This window comes from Citrus clementina, unplaced genomic scaffold (genome assembly GCF_000493195.1).
Source record: "Citrus clementina cultivar Clemenules unplaced genomic scaffold, Citrus_clementina_v1.0 scaffold_3, whole genome shotgun sequence".
NCBI lineage: Eukaryota > Viridiplantae > Streptophyta > Magnoliopsida > Sapindales > Rutaceae > Citrus > Citrus x clementina.
In genome coordinates, this window is record NW_006262339.1 from 39,420,571 (window position 1) to 39,436,717 (window position 16,147).

The window sequence follows — 16,147 nt, forward strand, 5'->3', positions numbered from 1 at the left end:
CCACGAGCGATATGAGATGTGATAATTTTTTTTTCTTAAAAACCATGAATCCTCATGAAGGTTACTCAATTTAGACACTAAATTATGAGCCATATTTAATACTATTTGTAATGGTTCAATTTAAACAACCAAGTAGATATTATTCACTTTAACTTCAAGTATACTATTTTCACCCTCACGAATTTTGTTTATGGGCATCATGTAAGTATCTTTTATCTAAAATGTGTCTACTTAGTTTGAAGAACACAAGAATTATAAATATCTATCTCGTCTCTACTACTAGTGTGAGATGAGATAATGATGGTATCCAACACAAAGGAAAGGTAACCCAATTATATATTTAAGTTAAGATTAATGATAATATGATATGAATATTTGCACTCTAAAAATTACTTTAAATACTCTATTATTTTGTCCACACATATTCTAATTTTAAAAGATTAAGTTTTATTTTGTGAACTCTTTTTAATTCCAAAAAAAATCCTTATTTAAATTAATTAACTTTATTTACTTAAAACATCAATAAAACTATATGACACATCCAATTTTAAGAGATTTAACACATATCTACAACTATATAATCAAGTGAAGCTATAAAGAAAATAATTAACACAATTTTAGTATTAATTTTTTATTTATTTATGTTCAATATTAGATTTTGCATCCAAAATACTTTCAATTAGAACACCGTAAATAAAAAAAAGTATTTTATAAATATTACCCAAACCCATAAAGAATAAGAAGAATGAAAAGAGGCGAAAGCCAACAAAAAAAATGTTTGTTTAAATTGATTTTGTCATATTTTATTTTTTAAGAAAAAGTATCACATATATTTTGTAGTCAAATTTTTTCAAATGTTGACTTTTTCATTACTCATTTAAATATTAATTATGATATTGGAAATAAAAGTTTTAAGATTTGAGGAATGAGAATTATACACTAAATAATGAGTGTCCTACATAGATGTTTAAAAAAATTATGTAATATTGATTTATCTTAAACTATTCTTCATGATAATTTACCTGGTGGGTTTATTTGTAATAAAATTTTTTTATTTATTAAAATCAAAATGTTCAAAGTAACCCCACTTTAAGATTAATTACATAAATGTGAAATGTGTAACTTTTTTTTTTGAAAGGGTGAAATGTGTAAATTAAGAATCATGTATAATACTAAAATGAATTTGACTGTACTGCAGTGGAACTCAAAATATAATTAATTTATGAGCATTGATTGGATGAGATTTAATAGTTATTTGCCATAAATTAATGTATTAAATATCGTTGTTTACATACGTCAAACAAGTGAAGTGATGCGATAAAAGCCATTGGCATCAATTTCGCCAACCTTCAACGGCTGGTAGAAGTCTGGGAGTGTCGAACAGCCGTTCATTCGTTTTCTTATAGGACAGAAACTCTGTTTTCAATCAAATCATTATCACCAATTATTCTTTTATTTATTTATTTATTTAATTAATTATTCTTTTTGCCATTTCATCACTTCCACGAAGGAAAATACTCATCTGGGTGTTGGGCATTTTGACTATTTATATGCTTTTAAAACTCATTAATGGTATCTCTGCAAAGGGGTGTTTGACTGTTTTGTTGTTCTTTGAACTGGGTTCTTGGAATTTCAATTTTTTTGGGATTTTGGTGGCCCTTTTTTTTTCGGTTTTAAAAAATGGTGAGTTTTAAAGAGTTTTGGACTAAAAAGACATTGCTGGGACTTGGTCTGGGACAATTTCTTTCTCTGTTGATCACTTCTACTGGCTTTTCATCTTCTGAGCTTGCCAGAAAAGGTTAGTTTTATTTATTTACTTTTTTCTCAATCTTTGAGTGTTCATGTCATTTTATTCATAGTTGTTTGCAATGTATGGATTTTTTTATTATAGTTGTTGTAATAAGTGAACTTGTTAAATTCCAAGTGTCTGAATAATGAATTTTTCTCTCTTTATGTGTTCTATATATAATCATTCTCTAATACACTTATTAAAAGTGAACTTGTTTTGTTTACTTGTTTGATTTCTAGTTGTTTGCAGTAGTAATTTTTCAGTTTAGATTAGTGTAAATTCACTAGCCTGTTTTATTTTCGTGATTGATTCTCATTGGGGCTGAGTTATGTCTTATCTATTTCAGCTTTTTTAATCTTTTAAATTTTTGTTGTTTGGCATTTGAAAATTTTGATAAAGGTTATTTTTTTCCCCCCCAGAATATTTGCAAAACATGCAGATTCCAAATTTTAAATCAAATTTTATTTGTTTTAGTGTTATGATTATGAAAAAGTGAAAGTTCATAATCGTTCTGCATAAATTTCTAGTGATTATTTACTAATAAATTGCTTTACCATTTGTTTATTTGAAAATTTTTAGTGTTTGATATGCAATTATCTATCTTATTGTGTGCATCAGGAATTAACGCACCAACATCACAATCTTTTTTCAACTATGTCTTGTTAGCTATTGTCTATGGAAGTTTAATGCTTTACAGGAGACAACCACTTAAGGTAATTTCTTATGGTTTGCTCTTCTGTTTCAGCAACGCATGATTATTTTTCAACATTTGAGTCAAAGGTTTCCTGTCTTTCTGTTTATATTTCTAATATTAGAAATTCTTATATTCAGTTTATTGGTTAATAAAAGTAAAATAGTTAAGGTTGACTGCAGCCATGTTGAGATTTGTCGAGATTTAGGCTAGCCTAGTTGTCGAAGCATCTCCAATACTGAATACATTAAGCCTTTTCATATGTTAATGAGGAACCTAGAAACATAGACCTAGGAAATGGTACTTGATCAAGTTACCCTGTAACATAAGTATGCATTTTGATAAGTGTTGGAACATGAGCCAGTTCGGGTGATTAGCCACTATTCTTTGATTAGTTATGTAATCAGAAAATTGGTCTGGCATTTGTTGGGGGTATTTTGTTTTGAAATTTTATGTTAATTCCTCAAAACCAACCATCAAACTTGAATAGAGTAGTTGTTATGATATTTAGACATCATGATGATTGATAGATCTTGGTCTTATCTTCTATGGAGAACTTGAGGAAATCTTATGCTGTCAATGTTGGAGGTCTTGTGAACGTGCTTGTCTAATAATTGTGTTTTAAGTTAATCAATAGCAATTTCCTCTGCTGCTGCAAAGAAGTGAGCTCTGGTATAGTCTTTATCCTCTCCAATGCCAACCCCCGCAAAAACATTGTTCTGTTTTCAGGAGTTAGGCTTTTAGCATCAACTGATGTCATATTCATGGGGATAAACAGTTATATGGATTGTAAAGGACAGGGAACTGATTACAGTTAGAAAGGTCCTAGTATATGAAAGGGGATTTGACAAAGAGGATTACTGGGATAAATGCTTTTTGGGCCACAGGACCTGAACTAATGTGTTAAACAACATAGCCCAAATAGTGATTTGCACTTTTTCATTTGTTTACTTCCTTTTTTTTTTTTTTTTTGATGCATATAAGTTCAGGATCTAATATCTGATGAATGGTTGTTTATGTCTCTAATGGAATCTGTGCAGGCAAAATGGTATTACTATCTCATTCTTGGATTGATTGATGTAGAGGGAAATTTTCTTGGTGAGTGCTCATGGTAGTAGAGATGTCATCTTTTATTTATTTTTGTTTGCAAGTCATATATAGCTTGTTCTGACAGTCCTGTTCTTTTGGCTGAAGTTTTGAATGTTATGCTGTATTAAGATGTTTAAGATAACATTCTAAGAAATTGATATAAGTTCATTGTTAAATAAGTCTTCACATCCCCAAACCAGGAAAGCCACTGCCACACACACACACACACACACACAATCACAACCTTAATTGGTGCAATTTGAGCATTATATATATGCATATTTTCCTCTCTGATTGAAGATTGAATATGGAGTTAGGATTTGTGTTCTGTTAATTTTATAACTTCATATCTTAATTATCAATATCTATGGTACTGTTGTGGTCAGTACAAAAGTGTGGTATGATTGATCTTGAATTTCAATTATGGATGTCATTCTGATTATTTTCTTGATGAAAAGTTATTGGTAAGGACATTTTTTTGTCTGAACCATACATCTCATTTTATCCCTCTAGTCTTTGTATAAGTAATTGCTAATTTTCCATGAATGCCTTTACTTCTAGAAAGAATTACTCATCAATGTTTGTTCTTGTGTCACTGTCATGGAATTGTATCTTTTGCATTTCATAAACTGATTTTTCTTTTACTAAAATTGATATGGTGTTCCTTTAATGTACAGTGGTGAAGGCCTATCAATACACATCTCTAACAAGTGTCATGCTACTCGACTGTTGGACAATTCCGTGTGTGATGTTTCTTACCTGGATATTCCTAAAAACAAAATATAGATACAAAAAGATAACCGGTGTGGTTGTTTGTGTAGCTGGGCTTGTAACGGTTATATTTTCAGATGTTCATGCTGGCGACCGAGGGAGTAAGTAATACTTTCATTCATTCAGTTGATAATAAAGTGAGTACGTAGTGCTGTTCTTTCATTCAGTTGATATTAACTTTGCCCTACCAATTTATTTCTGATTTTCTTTCTGTTCAATCAATTTTGTCTATGTTAGCCAAGTCATTCTGATAGCAAATACTTGTATCTTACCATTCAAACACTAAGTATATGTAAAACAAACAAATTTTCATATTAGCAAATGCAGTTGTGCCTGCTCTGCATGGGTTGACAATTTTAATTTTCACTTCTAAATTGTTGTTTTTTATGGTAAAGCTTGTCATTTCATATTATTATGTGAGAAAATCTGCAAATTATGTAGTTCTTGAATGTCATGGACAATATTTGAATTGTAGGCGGGAGCAGCCCTCGTAAAGGAGATGCACTTGTTATAGCTGGGGCAACATTATATGCCGTCAGTAATGTCAGTGAGGTAAGAACAATTTTTGCTTTCTATTGATTTTGTTGCACAGAAGGTTTCATCTTCATCATCATAGATGATTGTTAATATTTTGTAATGTTGCTGTCAGTTCTAAGTGCCAGATTCTTTAGTCTACACTTCTCACTCTTTATTTATTTATTTTTAATTTTAAGTTCCCATCAAATCTTAGTCTTCTCTCTCTTCTTTGGTCCTTTTTAATGTTTTGTTCCTCTCTCCTTCATACTGTGGATCCTTCTTTCTTCCCTTTTGTTCTCTCTTCCTTACTTCCATTTTGAAGCCACCCTCCTTGGATTTGATTCTGGTAGCCTGTGTTGATGTATTATGATCTGTTAGCGGCACCACATTCATTTGATGCGTCTTTACCATGGGTCTAAGATTCTCAGCAAAAGATCAATTCTGATTCTTACATATATTGGTCCATGGTTTTGGGTTAATGTTCTATCACAAGCTTGATTTGAGAAGCACAATGCCCACGGTAATTGCTGTTATATCGATAGCTATTTTGTTCTAAGTATTGCTTTTATAAAGACAGCTTATAGTTTGCTTCTCCTCGTATGTAAGTAAGAACTCCCTCCCCCTCTATAACTTTGCACAAATTTTCCTGTATGAAGATTTAGGATTGAAAATGGTTCTTCAGACGTTTTACGTCAGACATATCCCCCCTTTTTCTTTTATAGGCTTGGAGAATAACCTTTTATGGTGGTTGATAATAGAAAAGAATAGCATTTTAGGAGTTAACTATATTAATGGTTCTATGCCACCTTGGAGTTATCTTAAATTTTGACCTTCAACTCTTTGTGTCTCTGTTGTGCAGGAATTTCTTGTGAAGAAGGCTGATAGAATTGAACTCATGGCCTTTTTGGGCCTCTTTGGTGGCATAATTAGTGCTATCCAAATGTATCCTTGATTTTAAAACAATGCATGAATTCATTAATTTGTTCTTGTTGTTTCAGAGGAGTGTTCTGCTTAAGTTTACTCGTGTTCTTTTCAATTGGTCATTTTGGTAGAAACTTATGGGATATTTGAAACTTCCATTTTACTGCTTTAATAATGTTTCACCTAATTGTGTCTTTGAAGTTTATGATTTTCTAATACAAAGAACTTCTGCCATCCAAAACATAGTTAATTATAGTTTCTTCAAATGCCATTACATTATCAATTTGTACCCCTTAATGATGCCTATAGAAGCATACTTGAGCGCAAGGAGCTACAATCGATTCATTGGTCAGCGGGGGCTGTGAGTTTCTCTCTTTCTCCTCTCAGTCAGTCGCTTGCTCCATAATATAATTTCTTAAATTATTTATTAAGTTGAGTAATCAGACCAAAATAAGTTGAAATTTATCTATAAACAAAACTGTCTGCAGCATAACGAATGAGTCAGTTAAAACTTTGAAACTAAGTTTTTGATGGCTTGAATGAAAAGGAAGCAAACTTTTGTATTTTATTTTCTGGGTCTGAAATGGTAGAACAGCTTTTGGCTGTATTTTTTTTTTTGGGAGTACATATAAAAGTTTCGCATTATTTCTTTTATTAGAGTTTTTCTGTATTAAGAGTTCAATATCACATTGTTTGCTTATCATTTTTTGTTTCAGGCCCTTCCATTTTTTGGATATGCTTTGGCTATGTTTCTGTTTTACTCGTTTGTCCCTATCTTGCTTAAGGTATGGCTTTAAATTTTGTATCTTTGATAATGTGATGTTAGTACCAAAATTTGGATTCTGTGCTATAGCAATACAAAATTCATAACCGGTGCATGTAATGCTTGTTTTCAAAAATCTAGATTCATACTTTCTACTTGCAGTGCATTACCGTCTAATACCATCTAAATTTTGGCTCTGTTTCAGACTAATGGTGCGACAATGCTAAATCTATCTTTGCTGACCTCGGACATGTGGGCTGTTCTCATTCGTATTGGTGCCTACCATGAGAAGGTTTGTAAAATGTAAACTGCTAGGCAGCGAGGAAGGGGGCATTGGAAAGATTAGACCATACATACATAGTAAAGCAAAGAGGCTTTCGGGAAGCGACCAGCAAAGCTTCTAGAAGGCTGACTGGCTGACCTATTGTTATCATCAATTTATGTTATGAAAATTTTGATTATATTCGGTTTCTAAATTTCTTGCAAGGTGGAATTTCCATTCTGATGCCAATTATTCTCTGCAGGTTGATTGGTTGTATTTCATTGCCTTTGCTGCTGTTGCTGTGGGGCTTATTATTTATTCTGGGTTCGTAATATTGCTAAACCTTTTTGTTCTTCCAGCTTTACAAATATACAACTTAAATATTGATTACTGTAGTTTTACTTCACACATTAAGAAAGAAAATATTAGTAACATAAACTAGTCATGCTTTGTATTTAGTTTGCATGGCCTCAATGCTGGGCTCTGTCATTAGGCTGGCAATCGGTTAGAGAAACAAAAAATAGGGCCTGGTGAGCCCACCAACAAGCTTGAGCTCCAGTACACCTGCCTTTAATGAATTAGGGCCTTTTATTGTGAAGATGACATATTGTGTTATTTATCGTTGTCTTTCAAATTTCACTTTTTTATTTCAATATTTAAGAAAAATGCCGAAGTAGCGTAATACATATATTTTCTTGTGAAGTGATTCGTCTAATGGTGTGTTTTCTGGGTCCATTTTTCAGTTATGGAAGTTCTATACTACTAACTGTACCCTGTTGAGAATTCTGTTGTCGTGTAAGCAGCTATCTAGTTTTGTAACCAAAGCACATGGCTGACTCAATATGAAGCTAACATAATTCTGTTTTGTGCATACATTAGGGAAAGTATCATTTGCTTTTGATATTGAGTTTTCTTTATTTTCTTTCTGCAGGGGTGACAAAGATGATGATCAACCCTGTGCTGAGATTGTTGATGAAGAGGCTTTGGGAAACAAGGATTTTGAAGATGAGGCCAGCTGCAGCCAAAGGACTGCAGGTGGGAGCTCAAAGACGAGAGACGCTAGCAAGCATGAGTCTGCAACATCTGGCATTGGCGAGAATCTACTCTTGGAGAACAAGAACGAGGGATATGATGATGCACTGGGGAAGAAATCGTGATTTCAAGAGTATGATTTGCAAGGTAATAAAGTGGAGGAGTTTAGAGTCGATAATATTAGAAAGCTTGTTGCTATCAAAGGGATAGCACTATTATTGAGATTCCATTTGGGATCATGAAATGAACATTGGTTGAATAATAACCACTACCATTTTGGCCTATGACAGAAATTGTTATTAATGCAAAGCCAAAATCATGATTTTTGTTGCCAATGCTTAGAGAGTTGAAGATAATCCTAGTACTATTTATATATGATACAGACATCTGTTGAATATATAATTTTGAAAAATAACATGAACAACTGTACATACAACTCTTCATTATTAAACATAATCCATTCTGTTGGATTAACATTGCAGTAACTCATGGGTTTGATCCCAATTATTCTGAAAATCATTTTCCTTCATAGTTATGATTAAAATAAAATCAACAAACTAAAAACAGTCCAACTCTTTAAGTACATCTCGCTGAGATCGAAGCTTCTTACGCCGAGATCGTGGGAACAACAGTTGCTGGATCTGTTTCTCAGCAGCAACTTCTGATGTAGCCTGCAAATATATTTACACTAGACATCAATGAGGGGTTATTTTTCTCTCTTTTTTTTTTTTTTTTTTTTTTTTTCATGCACCAATGCCATGTCAAAACAGAGACCAGCGTCTGAATAAATTTGTAGTAGTTAAATATTGTTAACTGCCGTGGAGGATGCTTACCCGGATTTTGAAAGGAAAACGATGAGTTCTTACTTCTACCCCAGAAAATACTCTGACATCCATGCCAAGACTATCAACCCCGATCAAATTCGCTTCCTGTACAGGCAAATTAATTGATCAGAGATTCAAATTTCAGCTCAAATATATTGTGAAAAGTTAAACATGTACCTCGAATTCATAAGAATAATATATATCTCTAAAGCTAAAAAGAAATAAAAATGAAATGAAACTAGACATCTGTTATTAAATAAAAAAAAGAAATTTATTTATTCTCACATTTCCAATTCTAGCCTCCCTTTATTCACAGATATTGAAATATGTCCTGTGTAATAAGATGAGATGCATTAATATCATCATTCGCAACCAGCAAAAATATCCCTCATTCATTTTTCCCCTATTTCTTCTTTCCATGTTCTTCTCCCACCAGAACCCAAATGCAAAAAGATTGAGGCTTATCTCCCTAAAGGAAACCTTAAACAGTTAATAGGCCAACTGGCCACTGACAAACCGAATTGATTGCCTACGGAATAGACTTTCACCTTCAAGGAACTGATTCCTATGATAAAGGTTGAGATCATATTCATTTTAAAATCAGAAATAAAACAAAAAGTTTCAATAACTTAAGTAAATTGTTAATTTTGCTTTTCCACCTATGAAAAGAATAAGGTGTCATTCAAAAAACTTGTCATATTATAAAATTTAATTAATGTGAACAGGTAAAGGTTGAAATATAGAGCATCTGGCCAACCCTAGATCAATACCATATTAGATTACCTTTAACCTACAAGCTGACGCTTCTTGCTAATGACCTTAGAGTAGAATTTAAGCTCTAAAATTGTTCTGAAGCACCGCAACATTCTAGTTCTGCTTGCTTATTAAACAACAATAATGGACTCCTGTACATACATTTAAAACCAAAACTAAATTCAAGAATGGCATAAGAAACTGTTAAACAGAAAGTTTACCCACAAGGGTAAATGGCCTACACGATATAGAAGATAAAGGAGACAGAAACACTTGTAATTACAATGAGAAACAAAAACACTGAGGTTGAAATTTATTTACCTCAACATTAAGGCCTTTCTTTTTGCAAAGCGCTTTAAGAGCACCGTTGCACCTAATGCCCTTTAGGCTGAAGTGTTCTATAATTGCTGAAGTAGAGTGTACCAGGATATCAGGCTCAGCATCTTGAAAATCTTGCAAACTAACAGGGGACTGCACATATTCGAAGGATACAGAATTTCAATCTAAGGGGGCTGAATCTCATACATTGCACTGTTATCGAAAGAAATGAACTCATATTTATGTCATATACATGCATATATGTCGTGATTGGGGGAGAGAACATTCTAGAACAATTGCTACTTAATACCTTTTCATTATCTTTATCTGAATTCCAGTTCACAGTAAGATCTAATTATCCAATCTTCCTCATATCAGGTTTGTCAGCTTGTATGAGTCAATCTTACACATATGAATATTGAGAGTTTAATGTACATACCCGAATTCCATACACAGAGAAAAGCTCTATTCTCATAATCTCCAATCTATAAAGAGTTGAGCCAGTGTTGCTTCTGCCATTTTTCGAACTAAAATTCGGGGTTTCACCATCTAAACATGACAGCAAATGAGTCAGAAAGATATTTCACAATAAGCATATAGTCAACTTTTCAAGAACTAGTGAAAAATGGCGGAAAAATAGTATTCAAAAGAATTCTAGAATATTTTTCCTCTTTTCCAAGAGAAATGCATATACTTATAGATAAAGGAAGGAAAAATTTTAAGGGCAGCGCAGAGTATGATAAATAACAGCTCCTTGACATCCTTCAACTACATGTGAAGAATTTGAAGTTTTTGTGGATGCCATTACTTCTGAATTCAATCATACACAAACAGGCCATATTATTAATAGGAAAAACTTTTAAAAGGGGACCACATACTCCAGAATGTCAGGAATCAGGCGGACTTGAACCCGCCACATCATGGCCTCTGTGCTAAGAGTTAATAGAAAACTGCAGAGTATTGTTTGGCAGTGGCATTTGAGGCAATTCCTTAAAGATTATGAGTAGAAAGATATCCTAGAAAATCTGCTGGAGGTTAAAAGTTAATAGCCACTAATTTAATTACATTCATTGTGGAGTATCCACCTTATTCGATAACCCCCTTCAGTCACAGCAACTTTATTCAATGCAAGCGAAGTCCATTCTGGTGATTCAATAACCAAAGCAAAAACATATGGTACCTTGCCAGTCAGAGTTGTCACCGTCACTATCTTCTGAATGAAATTGCCTTCTCAAGTAACTTTCTTCATCAGCAAACGCAGGCCTGAGGTAACCCACTATAGAAAGACCATTTGAAGGATGATCCATTTTTCTATCATATTCCATATTAACAGCCTACATGAAAAAACAAGAAATAAATCATTACACTAGAGTACTAAAAGTAATTTGACATACATAATACTGAGAAAAAAAAAAAACCCAGAATTTTAGCCATGTAAAGTTGAACAATCTGGAGATTAAAAAAATTTATAAATAATTAAATACAAAGTTCATGTTATTAGCAGAATAACAGTCAGCACTTCACGTTAAATAATTAAACTTGCAATAGAAAGATAGAACAATAACTGACTGTGATCATGGTGTTGGGAAATTGTCAGTGACATAACAAAATTACTAATTACAAAACCAGCTCATAATCACCTTTGTCAAACACTTGGAAAAATAAATAGGATGAACCCAGCTGGAAGTATCTGGCATTCCCCAGTCAACTGAGCCATCAGAAACTTCAGAATCCACAACCTATATGATGAGCATATGAATTTACATATCCATAGGATAATCCCAATATATATACGAGAGATAAGCAATATTACTTCAAAATAGTCCTCATCAAGAGGTATGTCATCACTGGTGACAAAATCTGAATAATTGTATCCAGCACCAGCAGCAACCCTTTGATTATCGTATTTAGGGATATCCATCCCGATGAAAGCAGTCTGAAGGTAATTCAGAAGCAACAAAAATGATTAGCTATGAACAGAATTATATGTTTAATTTTCTAACAAATTAAAAAATGTAACCGACACATTGTGGACTCAGATTGATCCAAAATATCTGGTTATCTCCAACATCCAGATAAAACTAAATTAATTAATTAGAAAAGAAAATATATCCTTACCACTAGGTTATTTGCTCCAGGATCATGTAAAATATTTTCATCGTCAAAAATTTCAAAAAATATATCTGAAAATTAAAAGAAAATGATCAGGTCCAATTACATAACACCAATACAAATTTCCCAAAGAAGAAAGCGGACCTCCATAATCATCAATAACATATTGAAACTCAGCCCATGAAATCTGTTCATGTGGTTCACAATGTACAGTCCCAGGAAAGACCAGCAAGGAACTGTTGTTAGCCTGCCAGAAAGGGAAAACTATGACCGTGCAATCTTAGATAGAGAAGTTGATTTAAATATGGCAGCAAATCACTGCATTTAGACCATTGACATAACCATTCTTTCAGTTTTATAATTTCAAAATATGAAAGTGCAGAAACCTCAGCAGTTGTCCTTGCTATTTCAGCTGAGGTGAGTTTGGTGTCCCTGACCCTTTTGTGAAATTTAAGTTCTTCAAGGGGATGATAGCCTCGGTTATTAACGTAATTAGATGAATCAGGAACTGAATCAGAGTAATCTGCAGCAACTGAAACTTTTGAAAGGCAAAGATCACGTCCGGTAGACAACCAATTGAATTTTGTGGAACCAAAAAAGGGATTCCTGCACCCCATATAGAACAGTAATTTCTTCACTACAAGTACGATAAGTTTTAGTTGTTTCCACGAATTCAGAAAATAAGAGAAGAAGGGTGGAGTAGTGAAGCCTAAGCATAACACGATTTCAGTAATCTTCATTCACATTACAAATTGTGACTGAGTTTGTGTTTGTGCACAAAAACATGAACACACACACAAACAAAATGCATAATACTATTCCAACCATCAAGCATAATAACTTATTCAATTTCTTTTGCAGGTAAATCAAAAATGTGTTCAATTGCAGCATGACAACACATATTTACTGCCAAAGCACAAATGAAATTAATGTAAAATAATATCTCATGCAATAGCAAAATCAATTCAAACAGCAGATTGAACAAGCCTATCAATATAAATCTTTTATCATGCTAGTGCATCCAACAATTTAAAATACATGGAAGACTTTAAGCCGTAGTTGACTTTGCAAATTCGCTAGCAAAGCAATTGACTCAATTTAAAAAAATTAAACAAACTAGTTATTACAGAAAAATCCAAAAGTTGTATAGAGAAGGAAAAAAAAAAGAACCTTATGGCAGGAAAGTCAGGAGCTCTGTGAGCATCAAAAGAAGGATTTTTTATCCAAGTGCTTGTGATCCCATTTGAAGTTGAGCAGGAAATCCCCTCTGCACGGCATAAATGACATTCCGAATGACCTTAAATCATCACCAAACCAAAAAATTGTACAACATAAGCGAGGAAGAGCAACAAATGCCAAAAAGCAATCTTCAATAAAATCACCATCCAACTGACTGACTAACGAACAAATTTGCAAGTGGGGATGTCAACAACATAGATAAGTGCCATAAAAAATCAAATTAACAAAATGGGATTCCTCTAAAACAAGCAAAATTGAAAAGGCTACTGTAAAATTTGCAAAAGAACAGATTTGTAAAATTACCGAGAGAGAAAGAAGAAGCAGCAGCAGCAGCAGCTGCGATCGACATAAAGAGGGATGAATGAGCGAGAGAGTGACGATGAGAGTCGAGAAATGGAGAACTATTAATTAAAAGCGTTAGGTTGTGTCATGCGGGCGTGCGGTCGGCAGTCAGCGAGATTGGACCATCAAAATCTAATATTAATGATCAGATACTGTGTCTTTTGTTTTGAGCCAAGAAACTGAAACCCACTGCTGTCTCTGTAGCCTGTAAGCAGAAGCTGCAACCAGTTGCGAGTTCTGCTTTGTGTCCTTTTCTTTCTTTTTGTCCTTTTCACTCAATCCAGTGATCCCCCTGTAGGTATTGGATAGTGATGCCAATTTCTCAATCCGGGTACGGACTCTGGCTCTGGTATTATCCAATTGGAAATCGAATATTCATTTTCCTCAGACAATAAATTCTCACCCACTTCTGTTGGCTTAACATATTGCGGTCATTTTGAGCCTCGAAACATTCATCCGCGAGTTTTTTTGGACCAATAATCAATGGGTTTGGGCCGACTGAAGATAGATTCAAATATCTACGGAGACGTCCGTTGCAAGTTTTTTATTCATACTTTTTTTCTTTAAATAAATAAAATTATTATTAATTAAAATATGACATAGTCGATTGCACTAAGGGACTACGGTATTCTTGGGTACCATACCCAACAGACTATTCATTGTGAAATAGTCAGAAAGTCAACAAAATTTGATCATCTGATAATAATATCGGTGTCTATTGAATATATCAGAACCTTATTTTAATTCTAAACAATAGACCTTTAAATTTTACTTAAATATGCGTATAGATTTTTTTAGTTTTGGCAATGGTCACCCATACTCTTTTCTTTTAGGGAGGGGAGAGTAATAACATTCTTTCATTATATTAGCCTAACTATGTTTCTTTTGGATATAATTATCCAAAAAGAAATTTATGTGAAAATTAATTCTTCAACAGATAGAGATATGTGTGCATTTAAGTAAACTATTGAAAGTCTCGAATGTCGATGGCTTTTTTCCAAAAGTTTTATGAGGATGATTTGAGCAAATTTCTTGTGTCGATTTAGTGCTTGAAGTCTTATCTTTCGTCAAGAATTTGCCTCGAAGCATAGACTACAAGATAAGGAATCAACTTTAATTCTGGATATTATTGAATTTATCTTTCGTCAAGTGCTATGATTTTGACTTTGTACGGCTAAGACTCTAGAGAATATTTTGAAATCATTCTTCTTGATAAATCCTCCTTGACTCTATATAAAACTTGACATCCACTTTCTTGTAATCAATCAAAGCAAAAATTTAAACAAGATTCCAAATATAGCAAACCAAGAACATGCAGCTACGCATCATCTCCAAAGAAATTATCAAACCATCTTCTCCAACTCCTCACCACCTTAAAACTCACAAGCTATCTCTTCTTGATCAACTAGCTCCCGATATTTACTTACCAATTGTTTTGTTTTACGACTCATCATCAAGAGTTGATGACAAAATCAGTACTGCGACCATTAATAGTACTAAGAACATTTCTCGTCGCCTAAAAAAGTCTCTGTCCAAAACATTAACCCACTACTATCCTTTTGCAGGACGAGTACTACTCAAAGATAATTATGTTATTGATTGTGACGACTCTGGTGTCCCTGTTGTTGAAACCCTCGTCGGCAGTAACATGTTTGATGTGCTTAGTTTTCCAGAGATGGATACACTGGAACAATTGCTTCCGTTCAATCCGAACAAAAAGCACTTGAGCACTCATGATGTCACCGTCGCTGTGCAAATCAATTACTTTCATTGCGGAGGTGTGGCAGTGGGTTTTAATTTCAGGCACATTGTAGCTGATGGGGCAGCGGCAATAGGGTTTATAAAAAACTGGGGTAAACTTAATTATTCCAATGATGATCATGATATTAATATTGATGTTAGCACTAAGTATGCTGTTGTTGATTGCACAAATATCTTCCCACCAAACAAAGAGATTTCAGGTTATTCGAGGAGTATTAACGAATGGCAACGTTCAACAGAATGCGTAACAAAAAGGTTTAGGTTTAATGGTAGTAAGATAGCTGCTCTTAGAAGAGAAATGATAATGGAAAAAGCAAGTTTGAATCTTCAATATCGTCCATCACGATTTGAGGCTGTGTGTGGGCTTATTTGGGGTGCCTTGCTAGCTATGGATAGAGAGAAACATATTGATTCTACTTCTACTATAGCAACAATCCCAGTGAATTTACGAAATCGAATGAATCCACCGTTACCCGAAGGTTGTATTGGGAACCTCTTTCATGCAGTTACATGCACAGAAAATAATGAAGCAGGTGATGGTCATTATAATAAGAGTACTTTAGCAAGAAATGTTCGTGAATTTACAAAGATGGTGAGTGATGATTTTGTGAGAAAAGTTTATCAAGACGGTGGTGTTGTTTTTGTGAATCAGTATAAGGAAGCAGTTGAAGAGCTTCTAAAGGATGGTACTAATAATAATAATACTACTAATAGTGTTAGGATGTTTGGTTTTAGTGGTCCGATTGGACTTCAATATTATGGAATTGATTTTGGATGGGGAAAGCCATTGTGGGTTACCACTGTCATGAGGCTTAATAATGTTGCCATGCTTTTAGATACATGTGATGGGAAAGGAGTAGAAGCCTGGGTGGGATTGCCTATTAACGACATGTCGAAATTTGAACAAGATCTTGGTATCCTTGCCTATGCCTCTTTCACTTCAAGCCCTAGGAGCAGGATTTGA

General features: G+C 33.7%; 3 protein-coding genes across 6 annotated transcripts; 2 read left to right on the plus strand and 1 right to left on the minus strand.

The window, feature by feature from the left end:
- Window positions 1-1,299: 1,299 nt before the first annotated feature.
- Window positions 1,300-8,203, plus strand: LOC18049712 (solute carrier family 35 member F2). The gene is made up of 11 exons (XM_006443056.2): window positions 1,300-1,798; window positions 2,408-2,502; window positions 3,521-3,578; window positions 4,247-4,441; window positions 4,816-4,892; window positions 5,716-5,798; window positions 6,087-6,138; window positions 6,494-6,562; window positions 6,746-6,832; window positions 7,065-7,126; window positions 7,734-8,203. Exons 1-11 carry the CDS (start codon window positions 1,681-1,683, stop codon window positions 7,957-7,959), a joined length of 1,122 nt encoding a protein of 373 aa, XP_006443119.1. The 5' UTR covers window positions 1,300-1,680; the 3' UTR covers window positions 7,960-8,203.
- On the minus strand, window positions 8,203-13,814 carry LOC18049713 (uncharacterized protein At3g49140). Of its 4 annotated transcripts, none has more exons than XM_024188119.1 (12): window positions 13,384-13,814; window positions 13,012-13,108; window positions 12,228-12,447; window positions 11,986-12,088; window positions 11,848-11,912; window positions 11,543-11,665; window positions 11,370-11,468; window positions 10,910-11,063; window positions 10,169-10,278; window positions 9,733-9,882; window positions 8,668-8,763; window positions 8,203-8,505 (listed from the first exon to the last, which is right to left on the minus strand). In XM_024188119.1, exons 1-12 carry the CDS (start codon window positions 13,427-13,429, stop codon window positions 8,392-8,394), a joined length of 1,377 nt encoding a protein of 458 aa, XP_024043887.1. In that variant the 5' UTR covers window positions 13,430-13,814; the 3' UTR covers window positions 8,203-8,391. The 4 variants fall into 4 exon arrangements, 3 of the variants coding, with proteins under 3 accessions (XP_024043887.1, XP_006443120.2, XP_024043888.1); XM_006443057.2 differs by having other exon boundaries at window positions 13,012-13,138; XR_002906410.1 differs by lacking the exon at window positions 8,203-8,505 and adding an exon at window positions 9,442-9,563 and having other exon boundaries at window positions 8,677-8,763; window positions 13,012-13,138.
- A 920-nt stretch (window positions 13,815-14,734) lies between these two features.
- LOC18049714 (vinorine synthase) lies at window positions 14,735-16,147 on the plus strand. The gene has a single exon (XM_006443058.1). It carries the CDS (start codon window positions 14,735-14,737, stop codon window positions 16,145-16,147), a length of 1,413 nt encoding a protein of 470 aa, XP_006443121.1.

What these genes read in the sequence shown, in the direction of transcription:
- LOC18049712 (XM_006443056.2), top strand. Translation starts at nt 1,681, where the DNA reads ATGGTGAGTTTTAAAGAGTTTTGGACTAAAAAGACATTGCTGGGACTT. An exon ending in TGTAGAGGGAAATTTTCTTG is followed by an intron (nt 3,579 to 4,246) that starts GTGAGTGCTCAT and finishes TTTAATGTACAG; the next exon opens with TGGTGAAGGCCTATCAATAC. An exon ending in GGGCTTATTATTTATTCTGG is followed by an intron (nt 7,127 to 7,733) that starts GTTCGTAATATT and finishes TTCTTTCTGCAG; the next exon opens with GGGTGACAAAGATGATGATC.
- LOC18049713 (XM_006443057.2), bottom strand. Translation starts at nt 13,429, where the DNA reads ATGTCGATCGCAGCTGCTGCTGCTGCTGCTTCTTCTTTCTCTCTCG. An exon ending in CCTGACTTTCCTGCCATAAG is followed by an intron (nt 12,448 to 13,011) that starts GTTCTTTTTTTT and finishes TATGGGGTGCAG; the next exon opens with GAATCCCTTTTTTGGTTCCA. An exon ending in TGACAACTCTGACTGGCAAG is followed by an intron (nt 10,279 to 10,909) that starts GTACCATATGTT and finishes TGTCATGTTTAG; the next exon opens with ATGGTGAAACCCCGAATTTT.
- LOC18049714 (XM_006443058.1), top strand. Translation starts at nt 14,735, where the DNA reads ATGCAGCTACGCATCATCTCCAAAGAAATTATCAAACCATCTTCTCCA.